At 42.6% G+C, this 20,708-nt stretch overlaps 2 protein-coding genes across 2 annotated transcripts; one reads left to right on the top strand and one right to left on the bottom strand.

Annotated features, from left to right (window-relative positions):
* Positions 1-516: 516 nt before the first annotated feature.
* knop1 (lysine rich nucleolar protein 1) lies at positions 517-8,570 on the top strand. The gene is made up of 6 exons (XM_004066138.4): positions 517-823; positions 4,489-4,557; positions 4,632-5,702; positions 5,770-5,826; positions 7,913-7,963; positions 8,151-8,570. Exons 1-6 carry the CDS (start codon positions 722-724, stop codon positions 8,454-8,456), a joined length of 1,656 nt encoding a protein of 551 aa, XP_004066186.2. The 5' UTR covers positions 517-721; the 3' UTR covers positions 8,457-8,570.
* Positions 8,571-12,500: 3,930 nt separating this feature from the next.
* Positions 12,501-20,708, bottom strand: exosc1 (exosome component 1). Its single transcript, XM_004066137.4, has 8 exons — positions 20,604-20,708; positions 18,655-18,770; positions 18,314-18,388; positions 17,471-17,559; positions 17,370-17,403; positions 17,254-17,304; positions 17,095-17,179; positions 12,501-13,083 (listed from the first exon to the last, which is right to left on the bottom strand). Exons 1-8 carry the CDS (start codon positions 20,629-20,631, stop codon positions 12,974-12,976), a joined length of 588 nt encoding a protein of 195 aa, XP_004066185.1. The 5' UTR covers positions 20,632-20,708; the 3' UTR covers positions 12,501-12,973.

Here is a 20,708-nt window from a genome sequence, read left to right as displayed (position 1 = left end):
AGAAGATGAACGAAGAAACACTGGTTCCTAGTATTTATTTCTTTTTGTGTTCAGTTTATCATTTTGGTCATTTGTAGCCTTTTCTATGTTTTGTAAATTTTTAATATTCACACCAGGCTAATCCTGCTTATTTTCAGGTTTTCTTTTTTTTTTTTTTTTTGCTAAAATCCTCAAAATAAGGATCTGAATAAAACTTTATTTAAAGAAGACCACACCCACATTGCACGCGCACAAGCGCACGCGCCCCCTTTTGAGTGTCTCTGTACAATTGCAAATGATATAAAACAAATACAATACTCAAGTTTTTTTTCGTTTATTTTGTTTTCATGTTAGGTTGATTTATTAATTTTTTATTATTATAATTTTATTTTTTAAAGAATATATTTGAAGACTGATGTGTATACTATAATAGATACATTGCACTGTATTTTGTACCAAAAAAAGAAGAAAAAAGAATGTCTTCAAGAGCGTTGTATTGTTGCTAAGGACGCGGGTCTCTAGCCGGAAGTCAAAAACTACTTCCGGGTGAGGAACGTGAAGTAGCGTCACGTGGAAGAGTTTTGAAAGTGGCCAAAGTGAAAGAGCCTGCAAGGCTAGGAAGTTTGAGTTTTCTCCTCTCTTTAGGCTGGTTGTCCGCGTGGCTTTGATGTTAGCCAGTAAACACGCACGAGCTGCGCGTGAGGGGCGGTGCTAGAAACTGTCCGGATGTTTATTTAGTTCTATGTTTGGTTCACTTCATTCGCAGAGGGATTCCGATCAAGAGGTGGTTTTTGTGTCTGAAAGGTCTGCGAGGCGACGTAGTCAGGACATCACGATTGACCAGGTAAAGGTGTGATTGGTGATGCACTTCCGCCCACATGAACGCGTGTGTCTGTGCTGGAGCTGGTTTGTGTTCACGCCCAACGCGATTCGTGGGTCGCCTCTGTTTTGACAAACCTCCAAAAGTGTGATTGATCATAAACGTGACGCTCCTGACTTGTGTGGGAGGAGCTTCCCTCATTTTGACACCATCAGTGCTACAGCAGACACTGGTGATGATGATATTTTCAAGAGCTCTACAAAAGCATCGCTAAGCATGTTTCCATGTTCATGACCTCGTTCAGATTTTCTTCAGTACTGTGAGCTTCATCATCTCCTGCAGGAGCTGCATTTCAGTTGTACCTTTGTCTCTCTGTGATCCAGCTGGATGACTATGGAAGCGATTCTGTAGCATTAATATAAAGCAAAGTCAAAACCAGAAATGCTTTTTCATTTTCAAAATGAAGCTGCATTTTTTGACTCAAAAATAAAATGAAAACGCAATCCACCAAAATGCTTTTTCTTTTCCTTCCTCAACACTGCTTATTCTGTCACTTAAATAAAATTAAAATTAAATTGGTATTTGACATTTCATTTTCAAGACGTTCTCTGGTAAATGTGTAGCATAATTGATTTGGAAATGTTTAATTTCACGTTTAAAATAGATTAATAGAAATGGTTTTTAATTTTCAAAATGAAGCTGCATCAAATGACTCAAAATTAAAAAGAAAAAGCAATGTACCAAAGTGCTTTATCATTTTATACTTCAACCCAGCTTTTTCTGTCACTTAATTAAAATGATAAAGAAAATGGTATTTGACATTTCATTTTAAAAAAGGTCCACGGTAAATGTGTAGCAAAATTCATTTAGAAATGTCTAATTTGACATTCAAAATGGATTAATAGAAATGCTTTTTAATTTTCAAAATGTAACTGCATCAAATGACTCAAAATTAAAAAGAAAAAGCAATACTTCAAAATGCTTTTTCATTTCCTTCCTCAACACCGCTTATTCTGTCACTTAATTAAAATGACAAAGAAAATGGTATTTGACATTTCATTTTAAAAAAGGTCCACGGTAAATGTGTAGCAAAATTCATTTAGAAATGTCTAATTTGACAATTAAAATGGATTAACAGAAATGCTTTTTAATTTTCAAAATGAAGCTGCATTAAATGACTTAAAATTCAAATGAAAAAGCAATATTTCCAAATGCTTTTTCATTTTATACTTAAAACCGCTTATTCTGTGTCATAATTAAAACGAAAATGCAAAGAGGGGATTGCATTTGCATTTTAACATCCACCCTGGGAAACTTGTAGCAATATTCATTTCTTAAAAGCATTAGCAGAGGGGAGGCGGGGCGATGACGTCACTGCTTTCTCCGTGTGTACGGCCGCTGACTGACACACACACGCACCAGGAGCAGACTGTGTTAGCGGCAGAGAAGACGGCTTTGAGTTGGTTGTGAACTTCTGATGAGTTTCCACAGCTTCTCAGGACTACATAACAGCATGTCCTTCTTCTGCGGTCCTCCTCCTGACGCACCGCGGACAAGCTTTTGTTCCTTGGACCGCCAGCTGCCTTCGCACAGCGGAGCGCGAAGCTCCCGATGATCGCTGAAGGCGGAAATGCTGCTGCGATCTGAGAAACCATCATATGAATTTGTGTTTCCAGTGGTGTCCAGAACAGAATAAACACTGATGCAATTCCCACATATTTACACATTTATTTGCAGCTTCGCGCTGAATTTGCTGTTTGATGACAGCTGGAGCTCCATCAACAGATGGCAGATTTCTCCATGCTAAACGTTTGCTGGTTGGACCAAAAACACTCACTCAGCGCGAAGCTGCAGGAGACTATCTTCATAATGTGCTTTTATTACAGTTATGCTAATATTTTACGGCCTGCTCTGCTCGATCATATGTTTTTAAATCCGTGCGGTCAGACGACGCTGAAGAAGTTGGGTTGCGATTCACAGCTTCTGATTCGCGAGGGAGATAAAGGAACATTCTGCTGCATTTCTCGCATTAAGATCCAGGAATCCAGGTTTGAGCAGTCCAGGTCCAGCGGTTTGTGAACAGGACCCGGTTTTAGGTGATTTCGATGCGAACACAGACACACCAGGTCTCTCAGCGACAGCGGCCGTACACACGGAGAAAGCAGTGACGTCATCGCCCAGCCTCCCCTCTGTTAATGCTTTTAAGAAATGAATATTGCTACAAGTTTCCCAGGCTGGATGTTAAAATGCAAATGCAATCCCCTCTTTGCATTTTCGTTTTAATTATGACACAGAATAAGCGGTTTTAAGTATAAAATGAAAAAGCATTTTGAAATATTGCTTTTTCATTTGAATTTTAAGTCATTTAATGCAGCTTCATTTTGAAAATTAAAAAGCATTTCTGTTAATCCATTTTAATTGTCAAATTAGACATTTCTAAATGAATTTTGCTACACATTTACCGTGGACCTTTTTTAAAATGAAATGTTCAATACCATTTTCTTTGTCATTTTAATTAAGTGACAGAATAAGCGGTGTTGAGGAAGGAAATGAAAAAGCATTTTGAAGTATTGCTTTTTCTTTTTAATTTTGAGTCATTTGATGCAGCTTCATTTTGAAAATTAAAAAGCATTTCTGTTAATCCATTTTAATTGTCAAATTAGACATTTCTAAATGAATTATGCTACACATTTACCAGAGAACGTCTTGAAAATGAAATGTCAAATACCATTTTCATTATCATTTTAATTAAGTGACAGAATAAGCTGTGTTGAGGAAGGAAAAGAAAAAGCATTTTGGTGGATTACTTTTTCATTTTATTTTTGAGTCAAAAAATGCAGCTTCATTTTGAAAATGAAAAAGCATTTCTGGTTTTGACTTTGCTTTTTATTAATGCTACAGAATTGCTTCCATAGATGACTTGCTGTCCCGCATTAGTCCATAAAAGGAAAAACAGTCAAATAAAATCAGAGGACATTTTACTTATTGTTGCAAATCAAATAACAAAAACATCACAAAGTTCAGGAAAAACAAATAGTTTTGGATTCCAGCTGTTGATAACATCATCAACACCTCACTGCCAAAGCTGAGTCCCTGATTGGTTGAGTTAATTGGCAGATTTGCCATAGTTTGGATATTTGAGGTCTGGAGACAGGATTTGGGTTAGAGCACATGTGTCAAACTCAAGGCCCGGGGGCCAAATGCGGCCCTCCATGTCCTTTCATGTGGCCCGCGAGAGCATAAAAGCTTTTAAGTAATAGTAAAAATTGGTGTGTATTTATTTATATCTAGGGGTAATCAGACTTGAAATATGGGAAATATACATTAGAACTTTAACACTGTCCATATAACCTAACCTGACAGAATCAAATGTAAAAGGATGTATGCTAGAGTAACAAGCAAACATATGTTTTCAACTGTAATTGTAATTTTAAAAAGTTTTAATAAATAGATGAAAGAGTAATTTAACATTAAGGAGTAGTTACATTTATTTTCATTACATTTAGTTACATGTATAAGTTATATCTGGCCCTTTGAGGACAATCACTATGCTGATGTGGCCCTCAGTGAAAATGAGTTTGACACCCCTGGGTTAGAGAATAGTCCAGAGGCTGAGGCTGCTTGAGGCTGTAAGCTGGATGAAGGTCTCTGACCTACAGTGATTTCTTCTCCTTCTTGCTCTGCTGCAGGTGAGGAGATTGGACCTTCAGAGAGATATCGACCTGCAGTCTCAGCCCGAGCATCCAGACAGACTTCTGGTTTGTGCTTTTCAGCTCCACCTGCACTTCCTCACAAGTTTACCATTTACCTTGACATCTATTTTTCTTTCCAGAGAAAGGTCACGTCTTCTCCTGCTGTGAAGCCAAAGGCGTCAAAAATGGAAGAGAACAATGTAGAGAGTAAGAAAAGACGCAAGAAAGGACAAAAATATTCGGAAGAAACCAAAAGCTTCACTTCTGAAGACTCAAACCACACGGGTGAGGAAGAAAAGAAGAAAAGGAAAGCTGGAAAGAAAGAGACAGAGGAGGGAAGCAGTGAGAGGAGAATGAAGAAGAGGAAGAATACTGACAAAGATGTCGAGGAGGACAAGAAAGTCTTCAAAGAGGAGAGAAAAGAGATGATGATTGAAGAGGAAACTGCAGAGACTTTATTAAAAAAAGAGAAAAAAAAGAAACAGAAAAGAGAGACTTTTCCAAATGAAGAGGAAGAAAAAGAAGATAAAGACACGCTAAAGAAAGCAAAACAAAGAAAAAAGCACATCTTATCTGGAGAGACGGAGCAAACTCAGGGGGGCGCTACAGAGAAAAAGAAACAAAAGAAGGTGAAGAACAAGACTTTTCAACTGAAGCCAGAAGATGTGAAAGAAGAAAAGGAGGAAGAGGCTAAAACTAGAAAGAAAAACACGACAAAATCCGTCAAGAAACGAAAACACTGTCCCTCTGAGGATGTTGTGATAGAGGAGACGGAGGAGGAAAAACCAACCACGAAAAAGAAAAGGAAAGCTAGAACAGAGGATGGAGAGGCTCAGACCAATGAGATGAAGAAAAAAAAGAGAAAAGACAAGAAGAAAAATGGGTCTGAAGCAGCGGAAATGGAAGAAAAGGCAGAGCAGGAAAGTGACCGACTTTGCAAGAAGAAAAAGGACAAACTGGCAGAGACGGGAAACGGGGAGACGGAGTGCAGGGAGAGGAGGAAAAAAGAAAAGAACAGAACAGCTCTTGTGGAATATCCAGGAGAGCTGAAAAAGAAGAAGAAGAAGAAAAGAGCAAAAATCAGTGCTGGGGGGGACTATGAAAATGCCGAGGAATCCAGGATGGAAGCAGCTGACGTCGACGGCAGGAAAAGCACCAAGAAGGACACGGACACATCAGTGAGGATCAAAGGGGAGTGGGCAGAGCCTAAGGTGAGCCCCCTCCAGGTGTCCGGGCTTTCACTCTCTCCCACCCTGTCCTGACCTTTCTCTGTTCCAGGACGTGGTTTTCCTGTCGGAGAAGAGCGGGAACACGGATGAGATCGACATTAACCAGGTGGGGTGGGGTCTCCGCTGCACCTGAAACTAACCCTGAGTCACAAGCTCCCGTCCTCTCCCAGGAGATCCCAGGCAGGTTGTCTGTCGACATGTTGAACAGCAGATTTTCCGGAGCTCGGCGGAACCACTGAACCGTTCTGTCCGCTGCAGTGAAGATCCACCCGCACTCAAGGTCGCACCATTTCAGAAAACCAGAATTCATTGGCTTTTAAAAGTCAAGAGGCTCTTTGCTGCTACAACTCTGACTTCAGGTTGTCATAGCTTTTTATGCTAATGGAAGGCCTTGGATGGGCAGAACCCGTACGAGGAAAGCAGGTCACCCTCACGAAATGACAAGGTCATAGAGCATTTGGTGAGCCTGTAGAACCAAAATGTTCATGTACATTTTTCCTTCGGGCATGCTGCAGGCGACCGGTCATAGCCAACACATATACAAAATGCAGTGACGTGCGGTGAGGTTAATGGCTGGTGAGGCACTGACGTCATCAGTCAGATTTACAAACATATGAACCATACTGAGTAACTTATTCACCATTTAATTGACAACAGTTAACGTGTTTTGTTTAAAATATCATTTCAACGTGTTTTTTTTTTCATATACAAACTGCAGCATAGAAAAAGCACAAACGTTATTATCATCTTACCTTTACTTGTAAATAAAGTCCATACGCCGCTCCTTCTGAAGAAAATGACTTGCCGCTTGCTATCACTTCTTCTATTATTTTTAGCGTCATAATCTCAGGGCTCACCGGCGCCCCCTAACATGAGGCACGAGAATGTCTGGCCTCACCCAGCGGCTTTTCCCCCGGCGTTTAGCGCTCGGCACAAGAAACACGTCCCTCACATGCAGTTATTTATAAAAACAAACACTGTACATCATATACATCTGCTAAATTATGTAAACTCAGCTCATATAGTACAAGTGATTGAACCGACACACAGAGAGACAGCAGTACTGTCTGACTGCATAGGTATTGCGCAATCCAAGGTGAGGCTCAGCGTGCTGGTGCCTCATCGCACGTCACTTCTTAGTATCTGAACGGCAAATGCGGAAATTCAGCGATTTTGAAAAGAAAAAACACCCAAAAATGGTACATTTAAATGGAAAATGACTGCAAAGCACAAATTACTGATTAAATATAATAATTGAATTTATTTTTTCTCTTTTCTTCCCATGACAGGTGAGGCACTGCCTCTCCTGACTGCACGTCACTGACATAATGTAAAGATAAACATTTTGCTCGTTGTTTTGATTTTTCCTTTTTTCAAACCCGGTGCAAGGAGCCTGTTGGTGTTTTCTGAGAGCTGGTCAAGTGTGCTCCTGGCGCTCCGCTTGCATGCTCTATGCTTGCATCCAGACTGTTAGAAATGAGGAAATGTGACAATCGGAGCATAGTTTGTGTGGGCATCCTACAGGTCCTATGGGCAATCAAGCATCACCTGTACATCCTGTGCGTGCAGTCAGTAAGGAGCCATCTTACTACCGTAGTTACTAAGAGAGCAGCATTAGGGCACCATGGGACAGCATCACCCATGCATCACAAGTGCATCTAACTTACATTATCTTTACAAGCATTTCACCATAACACACGCATGACAATGGTACGTTCCATATTCTAGATATTCCTTCAGGTGGCCGCATGAAGGGAACTGCAAGACACAACTGCACTTCCCTTAAGATGCAGCTGCTCCTCTCTATGACCCTCAACGGGTCCGGACAACCCAAGAACCTGCAGCGTCCGTACAGGTCAAGCTTTATGTAGCCAGCAACTACATCAATTGTTCTCCTGTCGGCTATGGTTGGAATGCTAACAAGCTAACCAGCTTTGTTAGCTGCTGATTCCTTTAGTCATGGAAAGTGCAATGAGTTTACACCATTTTTCTACAAATAAACAAAATGCATTCATCACAAAAGACCTCAGCTGCTGAAACAGAAAGGATCCAGAGGAAACGGAAAGTTTTGGTTTCATGTTTTGAAAGAAAAAGCAGAGTTGTATAAACCAGCTGATCTGACTTCATAGTGCTGGGAACAACCCAGACAGGTTTGCCTTCATGATCTCAGGTGTTGGTTCTGTTTGTTTCAGGAAAGAAGGCGAGCCTTGCAGATGGAGGTTGAAAAGGCGTCCCAACCCACGGTCAGTGTGGGGCTTTTTTCAGCACCCCTTTAGACTTTTTATAGCGCGAGTGGAACAGTTCTCGTTTTTCTTAATTTGTTGGTGAAATTTTTAGGATAATTTTTTTTACCGTGTTCCCATGATGCATCAGTCTCGTCTGCAGACAGGTGAAGTGTTAAGCCCCGCCCTTTTGTGTTTGTGCGTGCAGGAGCTGGGACAGTGGAGCACTGCACACTTTGACAACTCCCAGCAGCAACAGAAGTTCCTGCGGCTCATGGGCGGCCTCAAAAAGGGTGTCAAGACTTTTGGAGCTAGTTCTGGATCGGCCAACATGGCGATGGGGCAGAAAGAGCAGAGCCAGCTGCAGCAAGGCCTGATGGGAGAGTTTGAACGGGCCCAGCTGCGTAGGATGGACTTTAACAAAAGGGGAGTGGGACTTGGCTTCACACCGGCTTCCAATAAAAAGTTCTCCATTGACATCAGTGCACGCCGATCAGTCCGCTTCGATGACTGATCGGATCAGACCTCGTGATTTACCCGAAGTTTGCTCATCCTCAGCACGGGGTTGAGGGGGACACTTCTCTTTGAGCTGTTGTTTTAATAAAGTTTTACCAATTACCCCAAAAAAGTTTCTTCTTACAATTTTTTTCAGACTTTGGAACAAAAATATTTCAGTCAGGGGCTTGGTGATGACTTTAGCCCATTTTGGAAACAAAGGTTTAGAAGCCATGGCACCACTTTGAACTTCCTTCCATGATGGACTGTTTACATCACACGTGTCAAACTCGAGGCCCGAGGGGCCAAATGTGGCCCTCCATGTCATTTTATGTGGCCCGTGAGAGCATTAGAGTTTTTAATTTCTTAAAATAAAAAATTGGTGTGTATTTATTCATACCTAGGGGGAATCGAAATGATATCGGATTGGGCAGCTTTACATTAGGACTTAAACACTGTTCATATAACTAACCTGACAGAATAATTTAAAAGGATTTATGCTAAAGTAACAAGCAAACATGTTTTCTATGCAACTGTATTTGTCACTTTAAAAAGTCATAATAAATAAATGAGTAATTTAACATTAAGTATTAGTTACATTTATTTTTCATCACATTTAGTTACATGTATCAGTTATATCTGGCCCTTTGAGGACAGCCACTATGCTGATGTGGCCCTCGGTGAAAATGAGTTTGACCCCCCTGCCTTACATGATAAAGTTGACTTTCAATTTTTTTTTTATAATAGAATGCACATCACATCAATTGATGCATTTCCTTTTTTATAGTTCTTCTGAATCTCAGATTTTTATAGCCATGTATCATGGCAGGTGCGGTTCCCGCCCTACTCACCCATGTGTCGGCGTGTCCTTGGGCAAGACAGTGAGCACCACACTGCTCCTGGTGGTCATTGGTTGGTTCCGGTGCCATCAGTGTGTGAATGTGTGTGAGTGAGGGTGAAAGGGACCGTGAATCTTTCTAAGGAGGTAGTAAAGCGCTATACAAGCATGCTCCATTTACCATGAATGTTTTTGTTTTCCTCCTCTGAGCTGCCTCCTGGCTCAGAACTGTACAGTTTTGCTTGACGTTTTTGTGGCACTGCTAATGTGATGTTGGGGTTGTGAGGGGCTGTAAGCTAGTGGGACAAGGCGTATATGGATGGCAGGATGTGGCGGCAGGCATGCTCTGTGCCAACGGTCCGTCCCACAACTCTGAGGCAAATTTCTGATGAACTCCTGCCACTCTATGTCCTAGAAAACAACACAGGTTTTTGTGATTTTGGCCTAAAAACGGCATCATTACAATTAAAATTTGTATGAAAAAATCTGTGTCATGTTAACATTTCAGTACTTCACAATTTCTTTATTTTGATCCATTCATGCATTTCTGAGCGTCAGCCCCTCCCAACCTTCAAAAACAAGCGGTTTCTCACATTGTGACGTAGACCAGTGAGAACAGCCCCTTCCAGGGAGGGTCTATGCTGCCAGCACCACCCCCAGGCTAGCACACACACCCCTACATTCTCCACGGAGCTAGTGGTTACTGACATGTTTTCTTTTTATATGCAAAATATTCACATCCATCTTTACAAAAGTTTGGATGTTTGTTTTCAGACACTGCCGAGGCCGGCTCTATCTAGGCTGACGTCAGTAAATGTAAGCAATGGTGTTCAACAGGGAGGGTTTCTCCATTTTTATTCAGTGTATATATTGATGATTTTTTGGGAGCCAGTTTAGCTCATGCTGGTTTGCGGCGCCTTCCGTCCGTGAAACCCGGATTCGACTCCAGGCTGCTCCCTGTTCCCTTCTCTACCTCTGCTGGTTCCAAGCCCGGCTTGAGAAGGTTGCGTCAGGAAGGGCATCCGGCATAAAACATTGCCAAATTTACCATGCGACTCGTTCGCTGTGGCGACCCCTGATGGGAGAAGCCGAAAGTGGAAGAGAGTATATATTGATGATTTTTCTACTGAGTTAAATCTGTGCAAAACTGGACGTGTTGATGGATGTCAGGTTTTTAACCATCTCAGGTACGCTGATGACCTTGTCATTTTTAGCCAGGACAGTGCTGGGATGCAAAAACTTTTAGAAGTTTGCTCTGACTATGGCAGAGACTTTGATATTAATTAAAATCCTTCTAAAAGCTAAATAGTGATTATTAGGACCAAAGACGACAAAAATGTAAACTTTCCCATTTTTAAGCTTTGTGGACGGCCTTTGGTACAAACTTCAATCATTTTATTACCGATGATTGGTGGGATGACAGAGATATCCAGAGACAATATTGTAAACTCTATGCTCAACAGATATGCTGATGGGAAAATTCAGTATGTGTTCTCTCCAAGGGAAGTGTTCATTGTTCAGAGATTACTGCACTCCACTGTATACGGCTCCTCTGTGGTGGAATTATGGACGTGGACATTCTGTAGATTCATAGTGGCCCATAATGAGGCCTTTAGGCTTCTGCTACAGTGGTGGTACAGAGCCAGTCAGCTGTTTGTGGATGCTCACATCTCCACCTGTGAGGCACTACTACGGCATCTTACCTACAGCCTCATGGAGCGCCTGGACAAGTCTAAAAATGTAATTATAAAGTTTCTGACTGATCCCAGAAGAAGCTCATGCCGCTAGACCTCTGCCTTGAGAAAGCACTGGGTACAGAGATTACACTCTGTTTAAATGGCTGTAAATTGTGGTTCTCTTTTTGAATGTTCTGTTTGTCTGTCTTCTTTTATGGACTGCTTCTCAGTCTGAAATGAAATGAATTTATTAAATGGAGAAAGAGCAAAAGGCGGAGCCTCAGAGATCGAGTCGTCTTACTTTTGGGTAGAAAATGAGCTGTGAAAATAACTTTTTATCGTTTTGTGTGCCAAAGGTAATATTCTCATATTTAGTCTATTCTGAAAGGCTTAAGAAAGAGCATGTTATAGGGCCTTTAATATCTTGGGAGAAATTAGAAAGAACTTTCTCCGATTTTTCCGTTGTAGAAGTTCCAGCTGTGAACAGAAAGCATCTGCAGCTCATCTGAAGAATCCTGTGACTCTAGAGGCTTATTTGGGTGTTGAGACTGTTGGTGTCCATCCTGTTGTTCATCTAAATGTCGTTCCTTGGACATTCAAAGATTTATTCAGTGTTTAAGTTTTCTTTGTCAAACCAAACTTGTCTTCACTACCCTTGACTGTACATGAGAACTTAACAGAGTGAACCCTTCCTCCTCGCATTCTGAATAGGAAGTACCCAGTGATAAAATCCCACAGACTTCTGCAGAGAAATGAACAGTTATTAATCAGTCATTCTATTCGACAGAATAACTGTTCTTGCTCTGATAACTTTTTTTAACATGTTCCTGATATTTCTAAATTTCTTTGGGATATCTTGGTCTTTGTTGCAAGTTATAAACTGACCAATCAGATGGCTCAATGAAAAGTATGCAGTACATCTGATCTCCACGTCAGACAGATTCTCCCAAGCCCAGTTTCAAATGGTATGGGGTGTGGACTTCCTCACCCTTACCCCTGGTTGACAAGTGGTTGCCATAGAAACGTTCACTCAGACTAACTCGGTCCAATCACTGCTAACTGACGTCGACCGGCTCCAAAATGGTGGCGCCCGTATTGACGTCATTTGGGTTGGAGCCATTGTCTATGGGTGGCGTCTCACAGGCCAGTTCTCCCTAACAGTGAATGGTTATTACATGTATTTTTAGAGAAAGTGCAAGTTTCTTATCTACTTTTTAAATTCAGTGCAGTTATTAATGAAAAAACTAAATTGCAATTTAAGGACTTTTTTTTTTTTTTTAAATTGAGTTTTTTCAGTCAACCGCATTGGTGACTGAAGTTCTCCCACACAAAAATAAGAAATCCTAAAGGTGAAAATCTTCAGCAAACTGCAACAAAAACAGCAGATCAAACTGCTTCAGTCACTTTGTCTTCATGGAAGATGCAGTAAGAAAAGGCTGCAAAAATCCATCAGATCTGCTGAGGAGAACCTCAGGAGATCCCGGTGGCCTTCAGGATTCATTTTCAGCAGCTTTGTTCAGCTGCTTCTGCTCAGGAAAGAACCCTCATGTTCACATCCTGTTTGGTTTTATTTCCTGTTCCAGAAGACCACAGTGACAGACAGACGCTCAGGAGTCACAAACCAAAGTCATCCAACTTCACAAAACACTGCGGGCAGATCAGCAGGAACACTCGGATGCTTCCTGCAGGAGAAGCAGTCTGGATCAGCGTCTGTTCCTGAACCGCTCTTCTTCTACACAGTCCAGCAGACACGACCACACTCCCAGAATTCAGAGCAAATGTTCAAATCCGAGCCTTAACATTTTATCCTCCAGCAGAAGCAACCAGAGTGAGAGCGGAACCTCATCCTGACAGCAGAAGAAGGACTGAAGCCCCGCCCACGGCCTCTGGACATCTGCAGATGGAGTTCTGTTTCCACACAGGACAAGATACTGCCTTGGCGGGGTGTTTTTTTTTTTTTTTTTTTTTTTTATAAAAGGCAGTAGTTGTGTGGTCCAGGCGCAGGGGGGTGGTGGAAGGTCCTCACGCCTCCAGGTACTCGGGCTGGACTCGTGCCACCTTGCGAAACTCCTTGGTGTGCGTCTGTGGACACTGCATCTCACACCAGCTGATGGGAACCATCTGAGCTCGGGCTGTGGAGACCCCAGAGTCTGTTAGAGCCCCCCCAGTCTGTGACCACAAGTGTGTGTGTTGAGATTTATAAACATGTGGTCAAAGGTTTGTAGGCATCAAAGGAATTCACGCCAGCGCTGAAAAGGTTTTCTCTGAAACACCAGCATGAAAGGGTTCACGCCTGCAGACATGTTAGCTAAGATATGAAAGACTTTGACATCCAATCAGAGAAACTCCTGACAAATGTGCCACTAAGTAAGTGTGCGTGTATGTATTAGTGCAGGGGTCGGGAACCTTTTTGGCCAAGAGAGCCATAAACGCCACATATTTTGAAATGTAATTTCGAAAGAGCCATACAATAATGTAGTGTCCTTTTCCCACACTGAGACTTAACCTCTTTTAAGGTTCTTTATTCTGGTTAATGCAGGCTGTAACAAATGCCGTAAATTAATTCAGCAACTCCTGAATCTCTCCCGCCGAGACGAGAGCGCTTCTCCCAACTTTATATTCCCCCCTCCTGCTCCAGCCCTCCCATTTCCCTTATTTGGCCCATGGCTGAACACCATTGGTCCAAACTACCTAATAACAGGCTGAGCGACAGAACTGAGAGCCAATCAGATGCGTTCAATGAACTTCAGAACTTTCAACGCGGCCCAACAGCCGCTCAGTCCGCGACAATATGTTTAAAACTAAAAATACAAATGAATGTGTGCATTTTATTTAATTTCAACATTTTTAAAGGACAATAAGTCTGTGGATTCTTTTTAATAACATTGTTATGCTGTTGCTTATAAATGATGAGTATTTTTCGTGGAAGTTCTGCTGATGGTCTAGTCTGGTTGATACGTGGTGAGTTTCTGCTTCATGCAGGCGTTGAGACTTTAAACGTGATCGTAGGTCTGAATTTTCTGTAGATGTGAGACAGACATGGAACCAAACAAACACTCACACACTGCAGTGAGTGACGGGCAGCGGGTTTTACGTATTTACAATCCCTGCGCGATTCACCTGCTGCCTGTCCCCACAACACCTCACCCCCACCCTCTGCTTTCTTCCTCTAACATCCCGTCCCCGCAACTGCGCGCTCTTTCTCAGAGACGGGAGGGCGCAGTTTTAGGCACGGCAATTCACAGGTTTCCAGGTGGTACAAACTCTGTGAAATAATAGATAATAGTAAACTGATAGCGCTGGCGCAGATTTTTCTCTCTAAGCACCGCTACGACTGCGCGCTTCTGGCATCGCATCGCGCCCGAGAAGGACTGGTCTAATGAAAAAAAAAGTATAATTAAAGATTTGTCTGCGAGCCACATGTGACCATCAAAAGAGCCATATATGGCTCGCGAGCCATAGGTTCCCGACCCCTGTATTAGTGTGTTCACGTGATGGAGCGAGTCTGACAACTGGTTTGCAGCATCACTAAGTTTGTGTGTGCTTATTTCCATGCGTGTTGCCATGTTAGTGCCCATTTCTGTGTCAATGTGTGTGTGTGTCAGAGCAGCGGTCTCCAACCCCCGGGCCGCGGACCGGTACCTGTCCGTGGGTCATTTGGTACCCGGCCGCACAGAAAGAATAACTTAAATGACTTCCGTTTTATTTATTTCGGAATCTGAAAGAAGTTTTATTTTGAAAAATTGCCCGATTCGACTAGAGAAGTTAACCGGAAGTTCTGTCGTGCACGACAGAACTTCCGGTTAACTTCCGTGTTTCGAGTGTGAGGCCGACAACTACCTGTTGGTCGTGTTAGTGTTGTGGGGAGTTTTGTTGAGTTGCTAGTTTTGAGTAAATAGGAGCAGATTTCGGGTAAAAGAAAGGAGTTTGGTGTTTCAACGCGTGACAAAGACATCACAACATTGTTGTGTATACCCGTGTGCGAATTTGTCAAAGTACAACAGTACTAATATAAGCTTTCATAGCTTTCCAGTATATGTGTCGGTGAGAGCCGAATGATGGTGAACACGGCGGGAGGACTTCACCCCAAACAAGACGAGTCGTGTTTCGTATTTGCAGCAATCGGAAAGAAAATACGTCATGTAAACACACCGTTCGGAATACTTTGCCCCGGTCAGACTCGTTTGGATCAAAATTTCTTTCCGATCGAGATAGCTGGGTATACCGATCGTTGTTCATGTAAACGGTCATTCCGATCGTGTGTCACTGCTGCTCTGGGTTACGTCATGCATTGACGGTGTTTCGCTGAGAGAAAGCTTTGGAGCTCATACGGGACCGACCAGCGGCTCTGCGGACGCCCCGCGTAAAGCGCCGCTCCGCTCTCGCCCCGCTGGGTCTCCCCTCTCTTTCACCCCTCACGAGGGAGATGCGGGGGGGGGGGGGGGGGGTGCGTGTCCACTGACGTCTGAAACCCAGCATCCGAGCTCTGCGTTCGGGCTCCGGAGCCAGTGGACCGAATGAACCTCTGACTGAGCAGATCAGCTGGATTTATTAATGTGTTTGAGGGGAGGGTGCTTTGTTACGTGTGCGTTTTGTTATGTGTGAGAATTCGGACTGCGAGCCGAGCCGCCGCTCTGGGTTAGCGGCTGCCGGACTCGCGAGGACAGAGCAGAGCTCGAGCGGCCAGCTTACACAGCCGTCACGGGGCAGTGTGTGAGCTTTACAGAGCAGAAATGCCGCTCAGTCCTTAGAAACTGTTCAAAAAATCACGACACATGGAATCGTGTTTCTAATTGTGCCCCGACAAATAAAGGCTGATGTTGTTAGCCCGTGTTGTTAGCCTATCCTAACACTGGGTTGTTCTTCAGTTCTGTTCTTCTTCCACAAAAAAAAAAAAAGCACTGACCACAAGGATTAAATATAAAATGATGATCGAACAGGCACTTCATAATATTCATAAAATTAATAAAAGCACGTTTGGAAGATCGCCTCGTATATTACCGAGCTGCTGCATAAATATGTGACAGCACAGGTTTGTTTACAACGGGACACATTTCCTTTCGGTATTTTGTACACTATATTTTTCGACACGATATTTTGCCCATGTAACCACGCACTGGTCGACAATCCTATAGATGTCGTTCACGTCGATTTTCGGGAGACCTTGTAGAAAACGGGTGAAATATGCCATCTTTCGCAATCAAAATCTGCCGTGTCGCTGCTATAGAAGTCGCAAGCCGGAAATGGTCGGCCTCACACTCAAGGCGGCGGAAGTAGAACTCCTTACTTTCGTGCACGGAGCCTATTCCATCCGTCTATGTCACTCTTGACGCAGGCCAAGGTTCTCTTCTCGGTCACGTGATAGGATCCCGCTAAAATAAAACCCAGGAGCTGGCAAAATTAGTAAAAAACAAACGTCTTTGGAAAGTGTGAAAAGGGGAAAAACGCCCAGCCAGGAGACAGAAGAGGAGCCTTTGCACCAGGAGTGTAGGAAGGGGAGAAGATGATGACACCTGAGTGACGTCCGTGTCAAAATGAAAGCACGGATTCTTCTTGTCATGCCTGCGCTTTAACTTCAGTGTAGCGTTGCTACAATAATTGTCGGCCACATCATATAGACCGGCCCGTGAAAACTTTGTATGACGTCATACCGGTCCGCGGCGTTAAAAAGGTTAGAGTTTATGTCAGCACAAACATAAAAAACTGAAACCAACGCAAAGCACACAAATGCCAAGACAAAATCAAACTGACAAACTCACACACCAACACATCCTAACACAAATGCTAACACACATTCACACACATCCATGCTAGAACAAACTCGCATGTTAACACACATACACACCAACATAAATCCTCATACAAATGCTAATAAATACGGGTGCATATAAATAACCCTTCTGTTATCTTGTGGGGTCCAGATGACACGCTATTCACGCACACACGCCAACTCTACCTCACACACACAAACTTGCACACATATGCGCTGACCCAAACACACACAGACATGGCTTTTCTTCCACATATGAGGGCAGGCGAGGACAGAGGATGACATAAATTCTATTTTGTAATATTTCGAACTCCCGTCTGACCCGGTGGTTGAACACCGCCGTCCCGTCACAGCAGGGTGACCGTGCGCTCACCTGCGTCGCTGTGCGCCACCACCACTCCGAGCTCGTTCTCTGCAGTGGTCAGCAGGTAGTTGGACTGAACGTCTCCCAGAGAAATCTAGCGTCAGGTTAAGGTCTGCCATGCCAGCTTCTGAGCTTTGTGCGCGGAGCATCAAGAAATATGAAGGATACCACTTTGGCCAGAACAATGTCCCCAGGTCTAAAGCTTCTGTGCATCTCCACCTAAACAAAGCTCAACGTCAGACCAGCAAGGACGGACGGCGCCGGGCCAAACGGATCTCGCTCACCTTATCTTTCTCTGTGGCGCGAACGTCTTCTTTCCTGAACACACAGAAGAGCGTCAGACAGCACTAAAACAGCCACATCTGCTGCGTCCACTCTGCCTCACCTGATGGTTCCTCTGAACAGGTCCTTGAGCGGCGTGGAGCCCACATACAGGATGTGCACTTTGGCGAACCTGGAATTGATGCTCGTCACCTGTAACATGAAGGATCTGACAATTAAAATGTGTGCTTGATGTACTCACATATTCAGACTAGAAGCTTCTGGGATTCAAACAACTTTCTCTGGCAGGGAGAAGTCCAGCATCTGTCCCACAAAACCTAACCAACTATGTGGAAAACATCATCTTATCTGCAATTTGGTGTCAGCTAAAGCTTTGGAAAAACCTTTGATTACATAAGTGCTGTAAAAGCTTTTCTCTTGTAGAATCAGTCTAAATAGGAGCTAATATTTGTTCACACATGTGAGTGTGAAACCGCTTCCAAATGGCGTAATAACACCAGTCCTCCTCTCTGTTCTAGGTATTGAAAACAAACACGTCTTTGATTTTGAAAGTCTCCCTGTGGTTCAGCAACAGACAGAAAAGATGTCAAACTGTGATGCTAAATGCAACCCAGTTTCAAATGTGGAGCTGCTTTAGACTAGAAGGGAGTCTACAGCTGTGAGTTTAGTTATGATGTTTTTATTTATTTATGATTTTAAAAACATGCAGGAAAACAGCAAAGACAAAGGCAGGAATACTGAATCCATTTACCACATGTATTTTGTCATCATCGCACTTTCTTCTGTTTAAAAAAATAAATTTAATTAATTATCTATGATAATCTATATTTCTAATCTGCAAACAATTCCGCTACCAAACAAGCACCATGAATGTGACAAAGTCCTGGAAAAATCTCCTAATGAGGCTAAAAGTGTAGGTCCCACCTGTGTCAGCCCCCCCTCCTACCTTACAGGTGACGATGGCGCCCACATCTGGCAACAGCTGGACTTCTGTTTCTCTGACCACAGAGATCACAGGTAACTGTAAAACACCACAAACGTGCACGAGAACCAGTGCGGACCAGACTCGTCATCACCCCGTTCCATCCCAAACTTTGATCCCTCTGGATTAGAGGGTGGGTGGAGTCAGGCTAATGGTAAGGCTGGACGATAAATGAACTACAGTTTGTCCCCAAATTTGAAAAAAATTAAAACAAAATACTCTCTCTCTTTAAAGGAAAATCCCCTTAACTACAGACTTGGAAGATGTGTCAACAAGTCAACTCTGCTAGATCCACCCCTCCTCACCTGCTCCCCCTCATTCTTCTTCAGCACGTAGCCTGCAAGAGAGGAGTAGATGTAGCCGTGCCGCAGATACACTCCAGTTCCCAGAATGCAGTCCTCCACGCTGCACAGTTTGTCACCTGAGACACAGATGGTCAGAATGAAGGTGGGGCTTCCTGCCAAACCACAGTAAAACCACAGGATTTACCTGTTTTCTAGAGCAGATTATCTGATCAGGTGTGTTCAATCAATCAGAGCCTGTCATGTGTCTGCCCCCCCCCTCTTGTTTTTCTTTCAATATTGATAATTTTCCATTTGAAATTATTGCAAACTTTGCAATAGTTGCTTCGTTTTTCTCACAGCAGAGGCACAAAGCTCCTTTATACATATGCATATGCAAAACAGCAAACAATAAACAATATTATTTATTACATTGTTGTTTTTGAATTCCAACAAGGAAATAAATATTATAGAGATTTCATAAATAGTATATTGGAAGGGGAGCTAGAGTATATATATATAACTGAATGTTTAGTGAAATAATCTTCAGGCTCTAAGTATGTAAAATACAGCTCAGATTCAAAGGTTCATTTATGAGTCCATTCCATGTGTGTGGAGGGGCATGACATCTGCAATTATACATTTGTTTATTCTGCCATTAGTTTAAATGACAAATATAACATTCAAGATGTATATTGGATCCGATTATTGAAAAGGTTCCTCAGGATGTTCACCTTTTCCTAGTTTAACATTAAATGCTTTGTTGTTTCAATATTTACACTATTAAAAAGACACATTTCCAACTACAGTTTCAATACGTCTTTTCAAAATTGATTAAACAGGTAAATACTGATTAGTATAGGGGTGTCAAACTCATTTTCACTGAGGGCCACATCAGCATAACAGCTGCCCTCAAAGGGCCAGATATAACTTATACATGTAACCAAATGTAATGAAAGATAGACGTAACTACTCCTTAATGTTAAATAACTCATTTATTAAATATAACGTTTTATAGTGACAATTACAGTTGCATAGAAAACATGTTTGCTTGTTAATTTAGCATAAATCCTTCTACATTTTGTCTGCTTATTAAAACCCACGCTCAAACTGTCCAAGTGAAAAAAGAAAAATAACTTAAAACTGAGCTAGAAAGAAGATTAATTACACGTGTAACATTTTACAATAAAAGGCTGCTCACAGCCTTGCATCCAACTGATGGTTTGATGACAACAATTTGTCTGCATACACACACAAGACCGGCAAACATTGTATAATTACAACTGCAGCTACACAAATAATATGTAATCAACTAAAAAAACATTTCATTTTAAGAAATTAAAAACTTTCATGCTCCCGCGGGCCACATAAAATAACACGGAGGGCCACATTTGGCCCCCTGGCCTTAAGTTTGACACAGTAGTGAATGATGATGAACTGTTGTACAAAGACAGCAGGACTTAACTGACTAGAAGCTGTTTCAGACGAACACCACATTTCTGCTGATGCATGACGCAGCTTTCAATAGTCAATATTCTAAAATGTTGTACCCGTCCGAACTTCTGAAGGGGACCACATGGGGCCCCGCTATAACCACGTGATCCTAAGGATCGACTGCATAGTTTTCGGGGGTGGGAAAAGTCACAGTCCTTCACGTGTCGAGCCTTCCCCGCCCCCTCACGTGTCTCGGAGCTCAGAAAATGCGAGCACGCGCCCAAACTAAGTAAGAAAAGGGAAATATAAGCATGCACACAAACGCAAATCTACGAATTTACTACTACCTAAACGATGAGTGCGCAAAGACGAGCTAAATCGCGCGTAGCTATGGCAGCAACATTTACACGTTATACCGCTACGGAGAATTTTACGCCATTTTCTGGCGTCCCAGTGACAGACTCACAAACGGGATTAACAAAAAAACAACACACAAAACCAATAGAAAACCGCTAAAAGCGGTTTTTACGGAGACTTACCTGGAACGCACAGCCTCGTGGGAGACATGTTTGCGGAAGACGCGCACCACTCAATTGGCTCTTTTCACGGGCGCGAGGCGACTCTGATTGGTTAATTCAGAGTGG

The sequence above is a fragment of the Oryzias latipes genome, chromosome 1 (genome assembly GCF_002234675.1).
Source record: "Oryzias latipes chromosome 1, ASM223467v1".
Taxonomy (NCBI): domain Eukaryota; kingdom Metazoa; phylum Chordata; class Actinopteri; order Beloniformes; family Adrianichthyidae; genus Oryzias; species Oryzias latipes.
Note: the sequence above shows the minus strand (reverse complement) of the source record. Positions and strands in the feature narration are given on the sequence as shown.

What these genes read in the sequence shown, in the direction of transcription:
- knop1 (XM_004066138.4), top strand. Translation starts at nt 722, where the DNA reads ATGTTTGGTTCACTTCATTCGCAGAGGGATTCCGATCAAGAGGTGGTT. An exon ending in ATGAGATCGACATTAACCAG is followed by an intron (nt 5,827 to 7,912) that starts GTGGGGTGGGGT and finishes TGTTTGTTTCAG; the next exon opens with GAAAGAAGGCGAGCCTTGCA. An exon ending in AAAAGGCGTCCCAACCCACG is followed by an intron (nt 7,964 to 8,150) that starts GTCAGTGTGGGG and finishes TTGTGCGTGCAG; the next exon opens with GAGCTGGGACAGTGGAGCAC.
- exosc1 (XM_004066137.4), bottom strand. Translation starts at nt 20,631, where the DNA reads ATGTCTCCCACGAGGCTGTGCGTTCCAG. An exon ending in CTGTTCAGAGGAACCATCAG is followed by an intron (nt 17,404 to 17,470) that starts GTGAGGCAGAGT and finishes CTGTGTGTTCAG; the next exon opens with GAAAGAAGACGTTCGCGCCA. An exon ending in ACATTGTTCTGGCCAAAGTG is followed by an intron (nt 17,180 to 17,253) that starts GTATCCTTCATA and finishes ACCTGACGCTAG; the next exon opens with ATTTCTCTGGGAGACGTTCA.